Source organism: Colius striatus, chromosome 1 (assembly GCF_028858725.1).
Source record: "Colius striatus isolate bColStr4 chromosome 1, bColStr4.1.hap1, whole genome shotgun sequence".
NCBI classification, from domain to species: Eukaryota; Metazoa; Chordata; class Aves; order Coliiformes; family Coliidae; genus Colius; species Colius striatus.
In genome coordinates, this window is record NC_084759.1 from 135,443,667 (window position 1) to 135,464,445 (window position 20,779).

A 20,779-nucleotide genomic window follows, 5' to 3' on the forward strand; every position below is an offset into this window, starting at 1 on the left:
TGTCATATATTCAAGAAAGTTTCCCTTGATTTCCTCTTCAGATATAAACCACCCCAAATCCATCAAGGCCAGTTGCCTAGTTTTTATAGTCTAGTTACAAAGCACAACAATGTAATTGAAACAAGCAGACAAACAACAAGCCTGTAACATTTAGTCATGAAGGCTCATTTACCTACCAAGGCACGTAAAGTCTGTATGAAACACGCAGCCTAAACGATATTCCACCTCAAGATTCTCCATAAACCACTTAATAAAGGCACATTTGAGTTAAATATTTAATCCCATTCAGAAGACAAGCCCAAGTAACTTTACCAACTGCTTGATCTCCTGTTGAATTTTTCACTCCTTTCATCTCCATCAGGTTCCTGGAGTTGGGCCTAGAGAAGAAGTTTGACACAGTTACTGCACTCACATTTTTCAGGCTTCAGCCCAGCCAGTTGTGAGAAGGTCAAGCACCTCACCACCTGGGAACCCTTACTTACCAGTGGCAACCCAATACCTGCATTTCCAGCACTCCTAGGCAGTGTGGCAATGCTAACTCTTCGTAGGGATGATGATGGCTACACAAATAAGAGGTATTACTGACTCTACCAAGGAATGACTGGATTACTCACTGATCACATGAAATACCATCTATTTTTATACAAACGGTATACAGAAAAACAGATGTTGGTACTTTGCTTGAGGTGACACACAAAGAACTACACCAAGTAATACGAACAGCCCAAATCTGTTCTTTAAAGCAACAATCTTTCTCACAGTGACTGCTTTCCCCATGCAAACATCTGAAGTGAGACTGGCTGCAGAGCTTCTGACAGAATACCAAAGCTGAATGTGCCTCATTTTCCCTAATGGTGCTCACAGGCATTCCTCCAGCCAATTTAAATTGCTCCCATCTATTTTATTTTGTGTTTCATCCTTCAGTGCTAAACCCTTCCTCTGTAAAGCCAAGGAGAGAGCCACATGTGAAGAATATTTCTTAACAACTGCGTGAGAGCACAGCCATTTCAGCTTCTATAAATGCTTCATCTTTGAAGAGGGAGCACATGCAGTTCCCATGGGTTGGTGAAGAGAGGTAGGAACAACTGAAAAATATGTCCTTGTGCTTGATGACATCAGCCCGTCTTTGAGACGAAAAAACAGCAAGTTAAACATGCAGCAGAGCACCGGCACATGACAAAGCAAAGAGAAAAAAACACATAGAACACACAGAGACTCAAAACAAACACTTGAATATGAGAATTCATATTTTGTCAGGCTGCAAAGACCACTACCTTAGAAGAATTTGGTAGCTTCTTGTTTGCAGATTCATCTGTGAAGAAATCAAACAGAAAGGCTTACAGGACTGCAGTGAGCTTTATTTGCAACTAAAGGTCTAACTCTTTGCAGCAAAGAATGTATCGGAGTCCTCTCAGAAAGCAGAAATAAGATTTTGGGATTAAGCTTTCTATTTCATGATGTAAGTTCATAACATTCACAGATTTTACACCCTCTGCAAGCATCCATTTCTGTTGCTATCAGTAAATGTATTCTTCTATTGTCCAGCATCCTGTTACAGGATAGTCTTTTAGCCAGGAGCTAATAACTTGGGATTGAGAGGGCTCCTGGGAGCTAGTAGAGCCACCCTTCTGTTTTTAAAACACGTGTTTGTTTTTTTTCTTTCTTCAGAAGAACTTAATACTTCTCTGGCAAACCACAAGGGCACAGTGCCATCCGCAAGCCTTGACCACTGTACCATCTGCTTAGAGGGGGCAATTCAGAGCACCTGCACTTAAGGAGTCCGTTACTTATGCAGAGAAGAGAGCAAAGAGCATCTGTAGAGATCAGTCAAAGCTCACCTACCTAGAAATAGCTACTGGGAATGCTCCAGTGTGAACGAGCAACCAAATTTACTGCTCACAAGGAATAAGATTATCACCCACCACACGCAACACACTTTTCTAAAAGCCAGTGTTCCTGCACACTTGTAATGCTTCTCCACGCCCTGAGATTCGTGACAGTTTCCACACAAGTTTAATTTCAGAGAGTTGTTTCTAAAGGTCACATAACCCCTCTACCCAAGAAATTGTGCTTCAGCTTTAAGGGTCTATCCGGCCGGTGCTAGAACGAGGACAGTTAAAGCAGCTCTTCTTCGTTACCTCGATCTCCAAGGGTACTGAAGGACCTCTCATTCTGGATCAGAACCTGCTTCAGCTCTTCAAGTTCTGCATGTTCTTTAGCATACATGCGCTTCAGGTTTTCCACATGTTGAATCATCACTTCCACAGCCTTGCTGACACGGCTCTCCTAGCAGAGCAAGCGCATCAAGAATAAGAAAAAGAAGCATCTCTGTGATAAATGGTATCGTGTTTAGAGTTTTGAGGCATTTTGTCTTCCCTTTAGCCATATGCTGTCATCTTACATGAGTGATGAAACATCCTCTCATTTTTTGTCCACCTTTCAAAGTTTCACTACGACCCATCTCCCAACACATGCCCAAGTGACACAAGTCTCATTTCTCCAGTGATTACTCTTATCCTAAAATAAATTAGCCTTCATTTTCTGAGCCCTTACAACTCCTCCTCATCTCTTTCTCTCATCTACAGTCTCAGCTGTCACCACGCATTTGCTAGTATTGCCAAGTCATATTTTCATGCTGTTCTTTGGCATTATGCACAATTACACACAGCAGGTCTTTGTAAATTTCCACAGATTTAGTTTATTAACTGTCCTTTTCATAAGGCACAGAATTACCATTACAGCAGCAAGACTATTGTTACCACATTGCATTCTGTGCTCCCTACTGTATACATCCCTCTGATGTAAAGTTTCTTCTGAGTTTTTCTTCACTTGGGCTTTTTGGTTTGTTTTAAAACAGAAATATGGTCCTGATTTGTGTTTTTGCACAGTGTCAGTGCAATGTAGGTGCTCTCACAGGGCCTGGGCCTGTCCTTGTAACGACACAAACAATGATCTAAGAAGAGAAAGCCCAGAGTTGTACCAGTCAAGTCTATATTACATGCACAAGACTCCCAAATTGAATTCTGGAATCAGAAGCCTAGCAAACAGATACTGCTGTCTCTCTACACCTAAAAGCTTTTAAAACTTGGTACAAGGCACATTTACATAGAAAGAGTTACCTGATTAATAGCTCCCAACATCTCTGCTCTACTGGCGACTCGGGCTGCGTACTGGCTAAGGAACTGCAAGCTTTTCTGCAGCTTCTTAATGATCTCCTGTGCTTGGTTATCTTCTTCACACAAAGGAACTAAAGCCTAAGAGGCATATTGGCAAGAAAACCAGTGTGAGCTATTAGTAAAGAAAAGAAGGGTGAACGCAGCTGACGACGCTAGTGATTTGTGTTCAGACCCAAAGAGTCATAGGTCATCATCTACATTCTCGATCACCGTAACTTGGATATGGATCTCCAGTGGGCAGAGGCTTCAGCTTACCTAGTATAGAAATCAGAGGAAGACGGGAGTTCTTGCCAGATGTTTGTGCAACTACTGCCGGAGTGCACAAGATACTCAAGATGAAGGTTACCCCTCAAATGCTCTCTCAATATTTCAAACTGCATCAGTTTTTTCTAGATTTGCTTATGTATTTCTCATATTCATCCTAAACCCAGATGTATTAAGACAGACACTTTGACAACAGTTCATTCCATCCATTCATCCCTACCAGCCTTGGACAATACCAACCTCCAGCATCTTTAGAGCATTTGTGATCTCCTTTTTCAAGTTTTCCTCAGCCAAGTCTCGGGATCTTTCTTCAAGCCTCACTCTCTTGTCCAAAGTAAACAAGTCACATTTAAAACCTAAAGATAATCTCAGGAATTCAGCCTGTTATGGGAGAGGAGAAGATTTCAGAATAACTCAAACAATGCAGAAGTTTTTAAAGTAGATTTGGATACTAATCTACTGTATTTGGATACATTTGGGACTACACCTCATGAACAAAGTTATAGGAGAGAGAAAAAAGAGAAGGTGAACAAAAGCCCACTTCCCTAAAGCCAGTCTATGCATCTGCAGCGAGGGGGGGGAAAATACTCTGCAGCCACAATAGACAATATCCTTGGCAGTCCACCTGGCAGTGTTAGGTTAGTCATTGGACTCTACGACCTTAGAACTCTTTGGTTGGAAAAGACATTTTTTATGATTCTGTGACCCTGGCAGCACACAGTGCACCATCCGTGTCTTTCAGCAAAACTACCTTAAACCAGCACAATCTGCCTCTGAGATGGTCACAGCTATGTTCCTTCAAGCTTCCAAACAAAAGTTTTAGTAGTGACAAACCTTTAGTTCAGTTTCACCTTTTCCCATCCCATCCCTTCCAAGTTTTGATTGGGCTTGGAAAGACTTACAGAACTTACAGGAATACCTCTGGTTTAAGCTATTCAGAGACATTCTTTTACATAGGACAAGATACTAATCAGGGCTTATTGACAAGATCTTTCTATTGTACAAGACAGTCAGGGATACAAGCAGTTGAGACTTACCTCCACTTCTTTCTCATTGGGAGAGTCACTGTAGGATAAGAAGCAGCAATCATGTAACAGACTGCAGCTTTAAACTCATACTTGCAAGTAATTGTTGACAGTAAAAACACTTACGGCTCACTTTGCTTTGTTTTATCCACCTTAATGCCACCTACGGTGGGTGAACTCCCTGAAAAGAAAGAAAAGTAGTTCTCAGAAGTGAAAACAACCTGCCTCCTCAAAACAGCTTGGGAAAGTCTCTTAAGCTCCAATAGAAGCTGCTGTTAAAGATTTCCAGTGCTAAGCTCTTGCCGATAAAACTGATTTGTGTACCTCAGAGTACATTAGGGTTAGCATTGCATAGCACTGACACTCATACAAGGCCCCAAGAGTTAGTTATTGGGTTATTTAATTAGTACAGGAATGATTAATTATCTCAGCCAGCAGACTCAAGATATTAGTACCTCACTATCTTTTAATGAGCTCCAAAGGCAGAAGGGGAGATGGTTAGAAAACTAGAGATGACTAAAACAGTTCAGTAGAAACCATCACGCTGCTTATCTCTGTCCTATTGCCCTCAACTCTGGCTAGCATAGAAGATGCTGCTTTACGAGCCTCTGAGGAGGGTAGGCGCATCCAAATTGTTTCACATACTGCCAGTCCTTTGCAACTTTGAAGGCATTTTCCCTCCTGTCTAGATAGAGCTGGTTGTATCGGTATCTGTAGAAATCAGAGCAGTAGATTTTGCATGGTAACATCTTCCTTCTCTCCACTGCTGATCTATTTTGGTCTCTTAACTACAGTTACTATTCCATAAGATACCCCTCTTCCCCCAGTAACTGGCATGGGTCAAGTAGCTCTGTGCATCTCTTTGCACAGCTCTTAGCTCAGGTGACCAACACATGAGGCTCCAGTGAGTTACGTGGCTGTGTTCAGCAAAACATCTTACCTTTCCTACTGGGAACTACAGCTGATGCTTCCTCACTCTGCTCTTTATGATGTTTCTTTTCCAGGTCCACACTCTAAAAACATATCAGAGAGCAATTATAGCAAGGGAAGAGACACACTACCCCCAGAGGGGCCTGTCCTCTCCTGTGGTATTTTTCTTTGTCTCTGCTCAGCCAAACTACTTCTGTGTTTCACTGTCACTCTGTCTCTTACCGAGTCTTGCTTCAAGACATTTTGAAACGTGGTTTTGTGTTCCTCCATCACAGGGCAGAATTCCTTCTTGGTTAAATCTGCTCCTGGGAAGAAACATTGGAGAAATCGAAGGTAGTGGTAAAAACAAAGCCAATCCTCAACAGTCAGGCTGTGGACTGACAAGGATAAAAGAAATTGCAGCAAATGCCAGGAGAAGGCATGTGAGAAGGAGAGGCAGCAGCAGCAAAGAATGAGATGAAGACATAAAGGAAAAAGGGGGAAAATAATTGTGTTCAGCTTGAAAAAAGAAATCCCAGTGAGAAGTGATACAAGTCTACAGGTGAGATTATTACTCCTGGTTATAATTGCTCTAGTTGAAGTTGCATGAGTTACAGTAATAGTCCTTTCAATAGATGAGTTTCCTTCTTTTGATATCAGCATGGGGCTCATTTTGTTTGTTTGCCATTTAAAGATACAGTTTATCATTGTTATTTGCAATTCTATAAGCACAGGAATATGTAAAAAATTCCATACACAAACCAACAGTAGTAGTGAGTATCTGTAAGTATATTCTTTCATGTTACAGAATATCAGATGAAGTCAAGGGACAGACGCTACTTCAGCTGCTGTTACAGATGAGCCTGAGCATAACCATCAGGGTGATGACAGAATTAAAAAAAAAAAGGTACTTTCTTTGTCAGAAAAGAAGTGGTAATGAACTATCAAGTTCAGGAACTGATGATGCCACTTCAAATGAAGCCCAAACTTCCAAGTGCCTCAATTTAGAAAAGTTTTAAAGGCAGTACAAATAATCTCCAGAAAGACAGAAACTAGGAAAAAAAAATAAGTAATATATTTCTAAAACGAAAATGTATAAGAAACTGAAGAAAGTCTGACAGTCTCACTAGCTTTTTATGTAGCAGTAACTCTGGTAGCTATTTATACCTTTCAAAGCATCTAGAATGTTTTTTTTTTTTTTCCCGGGCCATTTACATGGTCATAGACTCAACCAAAGACACAAACCAAAGGAATGGCACAACAACTAGCCTTAAATTTGAAGAGATTCATCAGGGTCTCTGTTCCAATACTAGAAACACTTTCTATTCTGAGGTACACAACAGGCAATAGGACTCAGACTCTAAAGCTATTTGGACTCTCTGATCTGTTTTGCATATCTGTTTCCTCCTTGCCAAAGACACCTAGAGCACATATGAAAATTAATAGCAGAGGCAAATTAGTAGAAAGAAAATGCATTTAAGTAATGAACAGAATTAGGTTTCAGGAAGACACTACTAAAGAAAGCAGCAAAACCAAAAAGGAACTGCCAACAACAGGCTTCTCTTTAGGTAAAGGTTAAAAAGTTAAACACGCATGCACACATATTTAGTGCTGCTTATTTACGTCAGCTTCTTAAAAAATAGCTTAAATACACTGTGCAAATTACTCCAGCTTTGTTTTGCTTGGTGAAAAAGCACCATCAGATCTGGTAATAATAATTCCTTGGGTTGTTTATGGCTATAGCAAAAAGACAAAGCCATACACAAAGATCTCTATCCCCATCTCTTCTCTTGACTCCATCCTAGCTTATTGTGTGCTGAGCAGTTTTGAGAGAGAGAAAAAAGTGGTTTAGGGTGTGTCGCTAAACTTTTTAAATGATGAAAACATTGTTTCCTCCCAAAATTGCCTAGAGTCTAAACCCTCACAACATTTTGCCAGTCTAGCAGATACAAAGATTTCATCAAGTTATTTCATGTTTACTTCCTGCAGTACTGTAGGCTACCAGCTTCCTGCAAGTAGGTAAAGCCTTATTCCGCCTCCGAGTCTCAGGGAGGGTTGAGAGGGCTTATTGGTAGAAGTGTGGTCAACAACCCAAAATCGTAAGTTACTTTTCTCATTCAGTTTCCTCACTTCACAGATGTACTGGGAGCAAGCTGTTTCCTCACTGTGTGCCGCAGCAGTTACCGTACCTGATATGGGACCAGGCAGATCCTTATCGTCATTTTTCTCCATTGCTACGGAAGTCGGCACATCTTCCTCTTTTTCACGTGAGAGTTTGAGTGATTTTTCCTCCATAACAAGGCAGCCTACAATGTCAGACAACAAAGAGTTCTTACTCTTTTGTAAACGTGCAGACTTGAGTATATCATATCCAAGACTTTGAAGCACTGATAGATTTCACACATCTGCCCCATATTAAGGGCTTACCAGATGCTGGAGCAGCGCTTTCCAAGGAGGATGTGAGAACTTCTTGGTGTGGCTTTGAACGATCACTGCCAAAACAAAATTTCTTTAACACTCATCTATATTTTATAATCTTGATAAAGGCTTTTAAAAGCTCACACAAAACCTGACCTGGATGGGATGAGACTGCCTGTTAGTGTTGTCTCTGCACAGTCGATCTTAAGGGAAAGAGAGAAGAGTTAGTACCAGGGAATGAGTTGTCACATGAGCAGAAAATTTGTATGTCAAAGTTTTAATAATTCCCCCAACCACATTTAAATGATTTCAGTGGTGAAGAACTAGATGGTAAGTGCCTGTAACTTCACCTGCTAGCCTAAAGCCACCCATGCATACAGCGTATAGGTTAGCACGTTATCATCATTAAGAGCAGTATCTCAGTAATTTCATACTTAGGGATATATTTTGGTTTCCAATTTAATGTTTTGCTTTAATGCACATTTTCAAAGGGCCAACATATGTGTTACTACACCACTGTTCTGTCTTGATGCTGCTCATTAATATATCTTAAGTTGCAAGATCTTTACCTCGAATCCTACAAGGGAGAGCCACCGAGTTTTACTTCGGTAGAGATTTCAGACTCATCTGAGTCAATAAAAGCATTACTATTAACAGCTCAACCAAGCAGATGATTCAGAAATCAGAAGACTTGCACACTATAGAGTATATTTTAGCATCTGACTTTGAATGACAGCAGTTTTCTAGTTTTCATCGTTGTATTTAACAATTATACTTCAGGCCTCTTCCTTTGTATGCAAACAGCAGAGAGGAATTCAGCAGTTAAAGGCTGATCTATCATTTTGGTCATGTTCCTCTAGCCGCTAGAGTGCTGCTCTGGACCCGAGTCTTATCACATCACAGGCAAAACCAACATCCTCTTAAGTCTTTTAATATAGCAAGAGAGACCCTGAATGGGAAATATTCCTGTTTCTCATTTCACTCTGAAAAACTCCAGCTTGCTTATTCAATTAATAGATCAGCCTGTCTGGATGGGTTAAAGAAATACATGGTGAAGCAGAGGTTTAAAGGGTTAAAAGTCAGTCATGGCTTGTGATGATCTCCAACCACTGAAGAGGAGTGCTGAACAGAATCCAAACTCAAACTTGTCTCCAAACAGAGAGGGTATAAGGCTAGTCAGCTTTGGATAGCTCTCTAGAAATCGAGTGTCCAAAGAGCACTACTAAATTGGGGTGTCAACAGAAAAACGTATCCCCTATCTTGTCATATCTTCCTTTCTCCTTCAAGTGACCTCAGAGGACCCAAGAAATCTTGTCAAGTAGAAAAGGAGGTGACCAAGCCCTCCCGACCACCTTCTGAGAACAACTGACTGCTTCCCAGCATTAGTAAGCCCTTTCTCTCTCCTCTCCAGTCAGCCACCCATCAGGGCCCGCCTGCACTCTCAGGGCCTTTCCCCGGCCAGCCGGATGTTTCCTCTGATGCAAATCCAGGCTATTTTTATTCTTATTTGAATTCTTTTTTAAGCTTAAGGAAGTACAGTATTGCAATTGCCTTGTTCAGGCCATTAGGCTTATAGGAGCACTGGGAAAAAGAGGAGGTGAAAGTGAACAGCATAGTGTAATAAAACAAAATAAATTGAAAGATCTTTTAACATACCCCTCCACAACCCCCTACCTCCCTCCACACATCACCCAAGCAAGCAAGAAAACTCTTGTATCACCTAGAACTGACTAAAGCAATATGTTATTCTACATGTCCTCGCCCGCCTCAGGTAATCACATCTGGTTATGATGCAAAATCCTCAGTTCAGTTTTTAAAACCCAACTGACACTTTTGACTGTGGGCTCCCATGGATTGCACAAAGTACATGTAAAGGGAAATAACAACAACAAAACTCCTCACATTCTAAGTTTCCTAATAAAGTCTGTTTCATGGGTAATTAAAGAATGGTGGTTCTTAATAATAAAGGTATGGAATCAAAGATCATGAAGAACCATTCTTATTACTTGGGCCCCTTCCATCCCTTTGATGAGCGTCTCTATCACAGACAATCTCTGTCCCCAGTCTTGTATAACAACTCCTGCCAAACAAGCATTAACATTTGGAAGGCCTATCAGTTGGGGTTAGACTGGGATAAAGCTCTCACGTTATACATCTAAACAAGTATAAAAATCCCAAGCTTGACCTGTTTATTACAGGAGCTCCTTCAAACAGACTATCCCTGAACTCCTGTGGTGACAACACTTTGACAAAATAATTTGAGTTACTTACATGCTGAAGGGCTTGATCTGCTCATACACATCTGCAGCTACAGTATAATTGAAAAAAACCTAGAGAGACTTTTCCTATTAAAGGATATTCAAATTTTGCTACACATCACCATTTTTAGAACGGATACTGGACACAGTCTGATTTCCTTTACTCTGGGGCAAGCTTTAGCATTCTCATTTCCCCCCTCTAGAACACTCACATGGAAATTTTATATTAAAGATAAAAGGGCAAAAATGGAACGTGACATTTCTGAGCTCAATCACAGTTACAGAAAGCTCCAGAGCAGTGAAGCACAGGTGTTTCAAACAACTTTGCAAGGCTGTGGCCTTTCAGAAGGACTGGATAAAGCAAAAGCCCTGGAGATTCTTCTCTTCAAGGTAGCTTAAGTAGTAGCAGCACAAGCTAGAAGCTCCTTGCCCACTTTATCCCAACCAGGCAGCGTACTGAAGCTACAAACAGTTCTCACCACTCTTACTTTTTACCCTCACTGCACTTTCTGTGTTGATTTGCTGCTACAAACTACTTGCTGCACTTGCGGGCATTGCACAGCAGCTGGGCTCCTCATCAGCCTTGAAAAGGTTATTTCCAGGTTCACAGAAACCACTGACTAACATTCTTCCATCATCAGCACCATTACTAGCAATAATACTGGAGCTTGTAAAAGTAATTACAGGTCTAGACTTCAGTAGTTGGCATTGTAGCACAGAGTACATGGGGGGGTGCTGAGCTGCAGCACATCTTGCTGTTGTCATGAGAAAGCCAACTGACAGCTTGAGCTTTAGATGCAGGGTTCATTGCAGCATCAAAGGCTTATGTGAGCACACCAGCTGAAGGAAAGTTTTCACACAGCAAAAGGTGTCATTTTTCAGCTGTTACACAGTAGCCGTGGGAGAAAGTACAGAGAGAGGCAGCATTCGCGACTAAAACATCTTGTGGCTTCTTGCAGGTGGATAAAAAGAGCAAAAAAAGATCACTCAGACTTAGCTGGCAGAACTGAGCATTCCTGCAGAAGCAACACTGCTTCAGGCCTTAAACCCACATTTAAAATGCTCCTCGGCTAAAAGCATGAGCTAGCTACGTGTGAACATCAAGGCATCTAAGTCTGTAACTACAGCATTTCAAAACATGCCCCCATATAAAAGACTACCCCACACAGGACAAGAAGTCACAGCACCCTGGTGACTGTTGCCAGCTCCATTCTCCTTGGAGCAGTGCTGATTAATAGCTGCTCAGTCTGGATCTAAGGGACTTGAACCCATTCATAACCACACCTCTGGCATCAGAGACAGCACTCACCTCAGTAAGTGAAGAGTCCATCATTGTAATGGAAACAGGAAGGTCTGCATCAGTATAGTTGCCAGCAGTGCGTAGTTTCCACCTGGCAATACACGTTTTATTTGCATACTGCCCGAACAACAGTGAGATATATTGTCGACTTTCCTTAAGCACACAACAACTGAAGTCACCAGTATCTGCACAGTCAGCCAGCTGGTCTCTCAGAGAAAGACAAATTCATCACTAACATCGATCTCTCCTCCCCCGAACAGCAAGAACCACCACCAGTCCTTCTCCCAACCTCCTCCACACTGCACAATTCTACAGAAAACCAGTGGCAAAAGCTTCAAGAGCTGCTGAGTCTTTTGCTGCAGACTGCTTGCCTCTGCAGCTTTAGGAATATCCCTATCTTTTAAAATATTCACTGACAATTGTTAGCTAGCTTTCATAATCATAAGCAGATCAATCTCTATTTTAAAGATCTAAAGGAGGCAGTTTGATAAGCAAAGACCTCAGAACTCCTGCTCTAAATTCTAGTAAAAAAAGAGTGACTGCTCAAAGCCAGCAGGATTTTGGGTCCTAAACGGGAGTGTCAGTTGTTAATTAAATACTGCAAAACAAACACAAGAATAACACCTATGCCATACCTCAATTTCACCAGGATGAGACGGAGACACGATTACTGTGTTTGGCTGGTGGACATATCAATAGCTTCAGTAAAAAGTTTACTACTACTTTTGTGACAAAAGCAAAGCGTCACCCCATAAGACTATTAGCTGATGCCATAACACTATTAGCTGACCACTTAGTGTCCAAAATCTTCTGGATAAGATAAGCTGCTGTTAAACTCAGCATATCCTGAGGATACAGCTTTCCCCTGGAACCTGCTAGATCCCAGGGACCCTTTCACCCCAAAGAGGGTATTTGACCATCTTACTTGCACTCCACTGATGTCACATTTGAAATGGACACATGTCCCAGATGACAGCTGTCAGAGCTCTGGCTACAAGCTCGGTCCCAGCTGTGCACAGAAGAGTTATTTGGGCATGAAGTTTCCAAGGTCAGAGCATCTGTTAAGAGAGAGACAAGCGTCAAGAGCGGCAGTTATCAGAAAAGTTGGATTTAGTCATGTGTCAGTGTTTTACTAAGTCTAAGATAATCAAGAAGCCGAACAACCAACCATGGATTTATAACGAGACAGCTTCCATCTTGGTATGAAAAGATTAGGTTACGTGGTCTTAATGTATTTTGTAGATTCAGAGTCCACAGCAACTGTGAATGGGGATTTCTCCATCAATCAGGTTACAGAAACTTCCACGTAAGACAGCTTTGTCACAGGGAATCGTTTTGAGTGGCAGAGAGGGCTGGGAATTAGATCATCTTTTTGCTGTATCAATACTTAACTGGTGCAGGCTGAGAACACCTGCCTTTTTTTGTGACAGAACAGTAAGATGCAAGAACACTTTGAGCTGGCCCATTGAAATAATCCTTTCAAAGCAGCAGAGTCCTTCCCTAAGCAACCTGTGCAATCAAGCAAAATCAGCTTCCATTTGCTCTAATATGGCATGCACCAAGATTTGACACCGTGCTGCACCAGATTACCAGTGTTTTGTCAATAAATCATAGAATCATAGAATGGTGGGGATTGAAAGGGACTTTTAGAGATCATCTAGTCCAACCCCCCTGCAGAAGCAGCTTCACTTAGATCAGGTCACATTGGAACATGTCCAGGCAGGTCTTGAAGACCTCCAAGGAAGGAGACTCCACAACCCCTCTGGGCAGCCTGTGCCACTGCTCCCTCACCCTCACAGTGAAATAGTTTTCTCTTGTATTTACGTGGAACGTTTTGTGTTCCAGCTTCATCCCATTACTCCTTGTCCTATTGCTAGCCACTATAGAAAAATGCATTTCCATCAGGGATTGCTTCTAATACTTCATAAAAGTAATTGTTTCTGAGTAGCTATGTTACCTGCTCAAGCTCTTAAGCCAGAACTGATCTCAGCAGCAAAGTAGGAGGACACTGCTTGCTTTCTTAGTGTGTGTCAACCAGAGGGAATGGGAAGGACATAAATTAAGCCCTCTTAATTCAGAGTAGCAAGCATCTCATCAGAAATATACTTGGGATGTGTGATTTATATCAATACCCTGTTAAGGTGTTGGAGACTGCTGTTGTGCTGACAGGCAGTTGTCTTTTCATTGCAAGTGTTGTAAACAGGATTCAGCCTCCTGGATCTCATGCAGAAATAGGCCAAAGGCAACAATAGATTTTACTCTCTACCAGCATGTTTGGCATCCTTGATGCTGTTTTATCATCTCTATGTTTCAGGAGGGAGACAGAAAAATGGCTGATACCGCTAAGTCTTACCTAGCAGACGTGTACCATGCCAGTGTGAAATATCCGAGGGCAGTGTCCTGGGAAGCTCGGTGTGCAAGAAGAGTCCTTCACTCCACAGTCGTTTAGAGCAACAGAGCTGCCAATTGAGAAATAGAAAGCGCTGCTGTTGTTCAGATCACTCTGAATACATTAATGCCACCAGCTCTCCACACACCCACATGGTTGCATCTGCATAATGTAAGACTAACAGTTTTACAAATACGTCATCTGTTGCTTTTGTGTCTAGAAAAGCTCACATCTCTGATGGTCAGAACAGATACACGAAGAGGGAGAATAATTCAACTTTACATTTGCAAAAGATGGGTTTGTTTCAGCTAGGTCTGGGACTAGATACTACAAAACTAGGCAAGATGAGCAGTACAGGGGAACCAACCCCCTCCCCCCCTACCCTTATGAGAAAAATACCAAAAAAACCAACCCTCAACCCTTTCAGCCAAACCAATTAGACAGGCTGAAAAGCAGAACATTCATCCAATGTCCAACACCTGCTACAAAGGTCAGACTATCCTCAGCAGGAGCACAGCTCCATCTCAGCTGCATGGAGACAAAGCACAGCCCCTGCCATCCCCTGCCCCTGGATGCAGACCACTTGCTTGCTGTTGAGTGTTGAAGAGGTATCATCTGAAGATAGCTAGAGGAAACTTCTGAAGTGACACTTATGCAGCTCTCCTGGACCTAACGTCCTTTAAGTGATGAACAGCAAAAGAAACTGGAAGAGGTGGCCCTATCTTCAGCATCTGATCCTTCTCAAAGTACAATTTATCAAATGTCTGCATTTTTTTACAGTGGCTGTTTAAAAGCAACAGGAAACTGGTTTTGAATACACCTCACGTGTGTATGCACACTTGTATACATGTGTGCATATCTAATTCTTTTTGTTGATTGTTTAACTCAGCAAAGTTCCCAGCAAGCTCTTTCCCTCAGTTCATTAAAAAAAATACGAACAAAGCTAGTGTCATGTTTTCATAGGCTCAGCAACAGTCATCGCAAGCACTTACCTTCCCTTTTAACGGCTCAGCTGATGTGGGCAGCAGACTGTGGTCAGATTCTAACTCTGCACAGCACTGTTGCAATAGAGAAATAGTTTAAGGCAGGCAGGAAGACGTAGAAGAAAATAGGTAAAAAGAGAAGCACTGCTATCAATTACAAACAAAACAGTTTTATCCAATTGAGGTATATTCACTGAAGTATTTCCTGATATTGAAGTATATCAGGAAATTCATGCAGTTTTTAATTTCCCCTTTGTTCATTCAGCCTTTAATTCTGCCAACCTTCATGCACAAATACAAGTTTTAGTTGCATGCAGCTGGTTCAGTTTTGATTCTGCTCTTCTGAAGCCCCTGCTACAGCCTAGGATGTGTTTTAAGATCTTCTGTTTGTCTTTATAAATGCCTTGTTATTCCGTGTGAAAACCAGACCGTTCAGATCCTGAGCTATAGCGTTTCTTACTACGGCTGGTTGGAAAAAAAGTGTTCCCATAATGTCTCCCCCTCCACCCCCATCCAAACTTGAAGAAAGTATTTTTATTCCAAGCAAAGCACTCCAGAGTTATATAACTTCAAACGTATTTCCACCAAAGGGCACAAAGGTAATAACTGTTTCACTGCCTATTCCAATGTTGGGATGCTGAAAAGTCTACTAGATTTTAAACATTTGCTTTTAGGACTGTTGTCTGAAGAAAGGGCTGACTGTGGGGGACAAATCAAACCAATGCATCAGGGAAGCTCCACTCAGCCCCATTTCATACAACGACCAACAACTGTTTACAGTGAAGACCGACACCACACCTGCAAGTTCTAGCCCATTTCTTCCAGAAGGCTGAAGAGGAAAAATACCAGTGTGCAGATCAGTACATACAGTTTGCTGCTTCCAGGCACATACACATTAGGAAAGAGGAAATCAGATGCTGCCGAGTTACTGGTAGACCCTCTCAGCGGGTAGATCCCCTTCCACCAGAGCACCTCTTGTGCCAGCCTACCTTTTTGTCTCCCACCAAATAAGCTTCATACCTGACACAGCAATTCACAGAGTCGCCTTTGAAGCAGTTCCCATCTCAGTGTATTAGCAGTTGCTAAGAAGAGACATTTACAAGTCTTAACGGGGTTTCTCAGACTTTGATAACAAGTAGTCAGTTGTTATAGAGTCTTTAAACCTGACCATTGCCTATCACAAATTCATTGTACTTTGCTTTAGCCTAGTTACTAGAACCTACCAGGGTTCAAGTGCATTTTGTTTTGCAGGCCCACAGAAAACACTGGGCACTTTTCTTCCCTGTGGTTACATTTTGTTTTGCTATGACAAGGAAGGGGGAACAGGCAGCAATGCTTCTCCACATCATCAGCATTAAGGTGACACAGCTCCCTGTGGAAATGGACAACTCCATTACGACTTAACAGAAGAGAAGCATTTGTTCTTCCACTTCGACATCAAGCACAGAAGTTTTAAAGTCAATGGGCTTTATGTCATACTTCAAAACATATTTGTTCAAGTTTGGTAACGGCAAGGCCTGCTTCTGGTGACTTCTACGTTGGAAAAAGTCTATCGTAGCTTTTATGCCATAGGCAATATTGGTTGGGAGATGATGACAAGAGATTTCAGTAACATTCCCACTTCAGGGCCCAAGCAAAAACCAAAGGCAGCTCTCAGGAGCTTGTTCACCATTTTCACTAGGTGATGACTGTAGCAATTAGTGGCATAGCATGAAACACAAAGAGCTGTGCCAGGCTGTCTTGGGTTTAGTAGCTTCAGTAGCCAACAGGTTCCCTGATTTCTCATCTCTTACCATGCAGGTGGAAGGAGGCAGAAGAAAGGAGTGGGTAGGGAAGAGACAAGAGCCTAGCACTTGAGTCAGAAGGGGCACTGCACTTGCCTGGCTTTCTGCAGGAACCAACACAAAGCATTGTCCTTCCCCATTCCCTAACCTTGTCTCAGTCCTTCATAACCTGTTGCCTTTTCTCTACACATCTACCCATTTGCCTCTATCTACAGAAAGATATTTCTGCAAACTCCCTGGGCTCATTTAAAGCCAAGGTCTCTGCCAATTTCAGGGTGGTGTGGTTTTGAGGGGACTTCTTTAGGAGTTTACTTTTTTTCTTCTTTGGGTCACAGTGGCACTGGTCTCTTCCACATATCTGGGGTTCTTCTTACATTTACTCCAAGCTCACTTTGCAGAAGAGTTTGGTCTATTCAGAGGTGGAAAATGACACACTAATTCTGTCGTTATGCCGCTTGCTAAAAAACCAAAACGACTCCAGAGTTTGAAGTAAGGAGTAAGCATGAAAGAAGCATGAGTATATACACACAAACATTGCCAAAATACTGCTCAGAAGTCAGGAAGCACAGTCTGGAGATGTTTCTGTCACATCAACACACAACAGTTGTGCCTTAGAGCTAAAGCGCGGGGGGGGCTGTAATTTTCCGTATAAGACAAATCATAGTTTCATATATTTGTGCATTGTAAACAACTTTATGTTGAGCATCAGTCACATTTCCCTGGGAAATGCATGCCTGAGGCCAAACATTCAGTGGGCTTAAGTCAGTCAAGGTTTTTTCCTATAAGGAACTTAGAAACACTCCAGAATTTGGAAAGAAAAAGCCCCATGTGCTAGAATCAGGTCTCCTGTATTCTTTAAATTGCCCAAGATTTGGAGTGCTCTTGTTAGCAAGTGAACAAGTGGTGGTATGAACTTTCTATAGTTCTGGAGCAGACGTTGCACTTGTATGACAGAATGACACAATTGCTTTCTCTTAAGAAGAGCAGCCTAATATCGTGCAGTTATTTGGTAAAGGTGTAGCAGTTCCACCCATGGCACTACCCTTCCTCCTAGGACTGGAGGATTTTGTTAGGAGGTTCTACAGCTTCGGGCCAGCCCAACACCCACTCCTCAGGATCCCACCTGATTCTTAGCCCAGATGCCATGGTCGCAGATCACTTAAAAGAGAAGGAAAACAGAAAGACTGAAAATACCAGAAGACTCCACGAGCCAATTTACTGGATGACATACAGATCGGTCCTATTCTTCCCTTGCTGTAAAGGATTTGCCCATGCAAGACTGAATGCTGGCACACTGCCAGTAGTTACTCACTTTTCTGGTCTTCTACTTTTTCTTCAAGCAACTGGCAAGCTCTTGTTAAATCTGTATTCACATCCTTGAGCTTCTGCTGCTCAGAAATGGCTTCCTCTAACTTGCATTTCAAGAATGCAGCTTCCTCACAAGCAGAGCGAAAGGCTTCCACTTGATCTTCTGCCTAAGCACAAAACAATATTTAAAGGAAAAAAAGAAAGGAAGGAAAAAAAGAAAGCAGCCTGGCTAACGCGATGAGCCTCTACAGTTCATCTAAATGAAACCAAACTGCATCTGTTCTTTCTCAGGAAGTGATAAAGCTCCCTCTGAACTTCTGCATTTTTACGTTGGAGTGGACTGTGTATGGAAGCTATTTTTGGGGTTTTCTGTTTTCTTTTTTTTAAGCCACCACAAATATGCAATGCTGCCTCTTTCATCAGCAAACTGTTGTCACCACCCCCTCAAATTTTACTTCCTCTGCTGGTTCCACTTTTGCAGCGAGGCACTTCATTCTGAACATGCAATTTCCTTTCCCAACAGCAGCGATGCATTGTGTCCAGCCTTTTGCATCTGCTTGTTTCCTGCGTGGAAGGACTAGACCCTCACTTACCTGTTTGTTGGCATCCTCAAGCCGCTTTGTAGCTTTTTGTAGCTCTAAACCAAGGGCTTCCACCTGGCCAGCAGTTTCTTCTTGTAACTGTTTGACAGTTTCTATCTCATCTTGCCTGCAGAGTGAGAGAGCACAAACCACAATCCTTTACTGACATTTTAGAGCAGGCGTGCCCAGGAGATGACACATACTAATTGTTAAGACATGAATCGAGAACCACATTCAGCTGCTACATATTGCAGCTCCCCAGGATCCAGCTTCAGGGACTTGGTTCTTGACAAGCACAGTTCAACCTAGTAGGCAAAAGAAGCATTTCTATAACAGCTCCACAATTAGGAAGCAGATGGAGCTTTACCCTGCTTTCTCCGCAGCTGAGCAGTGGCTATGCCAGCTCTGGTCAGCTGGGGAGCCTAGTGGAAGCTTGTGGAATATGCAGAGGACAATCAGGGCAAGAGCTTGGAGGGGCAAGCTTTTGCGATTTGCTCAAAAGAATGTATTGTCTCATGGCTTGTATCCAATTACTGTTTCTCCCAAAGTCAATAATTCTGGAAAAGATAGGCTGGAGCTATTACTGCAGATACATAGCTTCATCCGATTGACTTACTAGTGTTTCAGAAGGCATTTCATTTATCAGCAAGCAGATGCCATTAGAACCAGTGCTGAAGGTGACGGCTTTCAAGGAACCCCTTATTTTTCCACAGCAGAAACTTTTTGCCTGTTTCTTATCTAACTCACCTTTGTATATGTTTTTTTCTTGTTACCACCACAAAACAATACTGATAGAGAGGCAGCTTTAAGAAACCAAGCCATCAGTATTTTTGTCAACTCTTTTCAAAGTGAAGGGAGAGCCTATGGGAGGCCTACATTAACAACATTAAGTGGAAGATACGCCAGGCAAAAGTGCAATACAGTTGCTATGCACTAGCTCTGGCATACCCACTCCCCCAAAACTAAGCAAACAAGAAACCCAAATGAACAAAAGAATACCACATGGGCTTTGAAGAGGTACCTGGCAGAGAGCTCTTTCCTTAGGTGAAGTTTCTGTGTCTTGGCTGTCCTCAGGTTGCTTGCCATTTGAATAAAATCCTTATCTAGGGATTCCTTATATTTTTCCAGGAGATGAAGTTTCTGGGTCCAAAGGTGTATCTTTTCTCCAAGTTCTTGCTTGAGAGCCTAGGGAATTTTGAAACTGAGTTGTCATGTGGTTGGATGAGGAGCAGAGCCAGAAACTAAAACAAAGCCCCAATCTACACAATGAGAATTGATTTCCCTATTCCATTGTTTTAGTACCATCTCTTGCATCCAACACTATCAGCAATTAAAAAGCTGGCCAATTGACAATATTTTGCACTAGAGTGGGGAAGGGGAGAGAGAAAAAAAATGAGGAAAAAGTAAGTTTTAATAAGGAAGAAATTACAACGTGGTTGTTTTGTACAAAACCAAGTTTTGTTTAGTCTAATAGGTAAAAAAAGCTCCTAAACTTCATACCTATGCCCTCTAACTCCTGAATCTAACAGGCTAGACTCTTGCCCAATGTTAATGCTTTGAGACTTTGTTTTCTTTTTCAGATGAGGAAATACATAATGGTTTGCATAAGCAAATGTAAACCTCACCTATGCTAGTTCAGTTTGACAAATGGCTCCCACTTTTTTCAAAAGGTTACTTCTAAGCCAAAAGCCACTCAGTCTTTCTTTCTGGGCATATCTAGGGTACACAGATAGCCCTCTTTCTCCTTATCTCTTGTAAAGGAAACATGTCATTAGCAAGTATTTATGAGATCACAGAGAGCAGGACAGAACCTTTACAACTTACCCCCACAAAAACTCCACCTCAAGATGCCCAGATACAGCAACAACAACTATGTTTCATATCATAAGTCAATGGGTCCTGAGGAGATGCCTCCAAGAGTGCTGAGGGAGCTGGCTGATGCAGTTGATGATGCTCTGAGTCATTTTTGAACAATCACGGAAGACAGGCGAGGTGCCCAAGGACTGGAGAAAGGCCAGTGTCACGCCAGTCTTCAAAAAGGGCAAGAAGGATGACCCTGGAAACTACATGCTGGTCAGCCTCACCTCCATCCCTGGAAAGGTGATGGCAGAACTCATTCTGAAAGTAGTCACTAAACATACGAAGAAGGTGGTTATCAGGGGGAGTCAACATGGATTCACCAAGGGGAAATCCTGTTTGACCAACCTGATAGCCTTCTATGAGTGCATAACTGGCTGGCTAGATGAGGGGAGAGCAGCAGATGTCATCTATTTTTCTCCAGCAAGGCTTTTGACACTGTCTCCCATAACATCCTCATCAGAAAGCTCAGGCGATGTGGATTGGATGAGGTAACAGTGAGGTGGATCAAGAGCTGGCTGAATGAC

General features: G+C 42.1%; 1 protein-coding gene across 3 annotated transcripts in view; it reads right to left on the minus strand.

The window, feature by feature from the left end:
- The window catches only part of IRAG2 (inositol 1,4,5-triphosphate receptor associated 2), a 36,171-nt gene that overhangs the window by 2,148 nt on the left and 13,244 nt on the right, over positions 1-20,779 (minus strand). The window contains exons 16-37 of one of the 3 annotated variants that reach the window (XM_062008870.1): positions 19,417-19,580; positions 18,408-18,522; positions 17,819-17,981; positions 15,743-15,804; positions 14,732-14,797; positions 14,323-14,325; positions 13,704-13,809; positions 12,276-12,408; positions 11,360-11,441; positions 7,949-7,995; positions 7,802-7,866; positions 7,564-7,680; positions 5,618-5,700; positions 5,406-5,478; positions 4,592-4,646; positions 4,478-4,505; positions 3,681-3,821; positions 3,120-3,254; positions 2,139-2,286; positions 1,275-1,312; positions 483-560; positions 313-377 (exon numbers count right to left, since the gene is read on the minus strand). In XM_062008870.1, coding sequence (XP_061864854.1) covers positions 313-377; positions 483-560; positions 1,275-1,312; positions 2,139-2,286; positions 3,120-3,254; positions 3,681-3,821; positions 4,478-4,505; positions 4,592-4,646; positions 5,406-5,478; positions 5,618-5,700; positions 7,564-7,680; positions 7,802-7,866; positions 7,949-7,995; positions 11,360-11,441; positions 12,276-12,408; positions 13,704-13,809; positions 14,323-14,325; positions 14,732-14,797; positions 15,743-15,804; positions 17,819-17,981; positions 18,408-18,522; positions 19,417-19,580 — 1,967 coding nt within the window. Of the gene's footprint in view, positions 1-312; positions 378-482; positions 561-1,268; positions 1,313-2,138; positions 2,287-3,119; positions 3,255-3,680; positions 3,822-4,477; positions 4,506-4,591; positions 4,647-5,405; positions 5,479-5,617; positions 5,701-7,563; positions 7,681-7,801; positions 7,867-7,948; positions 7,996-11,359; positions 11,442-12,275; positions 12,409-13,703; positions 13,834-14,322; positions 14,326-14,731; positions 14,798-15,742; positions 15,805-17,818; positions 17,982-18,407; positions 18,523-19,416; positions 19,581-20,779 lie in introns of those variants that run through there. The other 2 variants (XM_062008880.1, XM_062008887.1) reach the window with 2 other exon arrangements.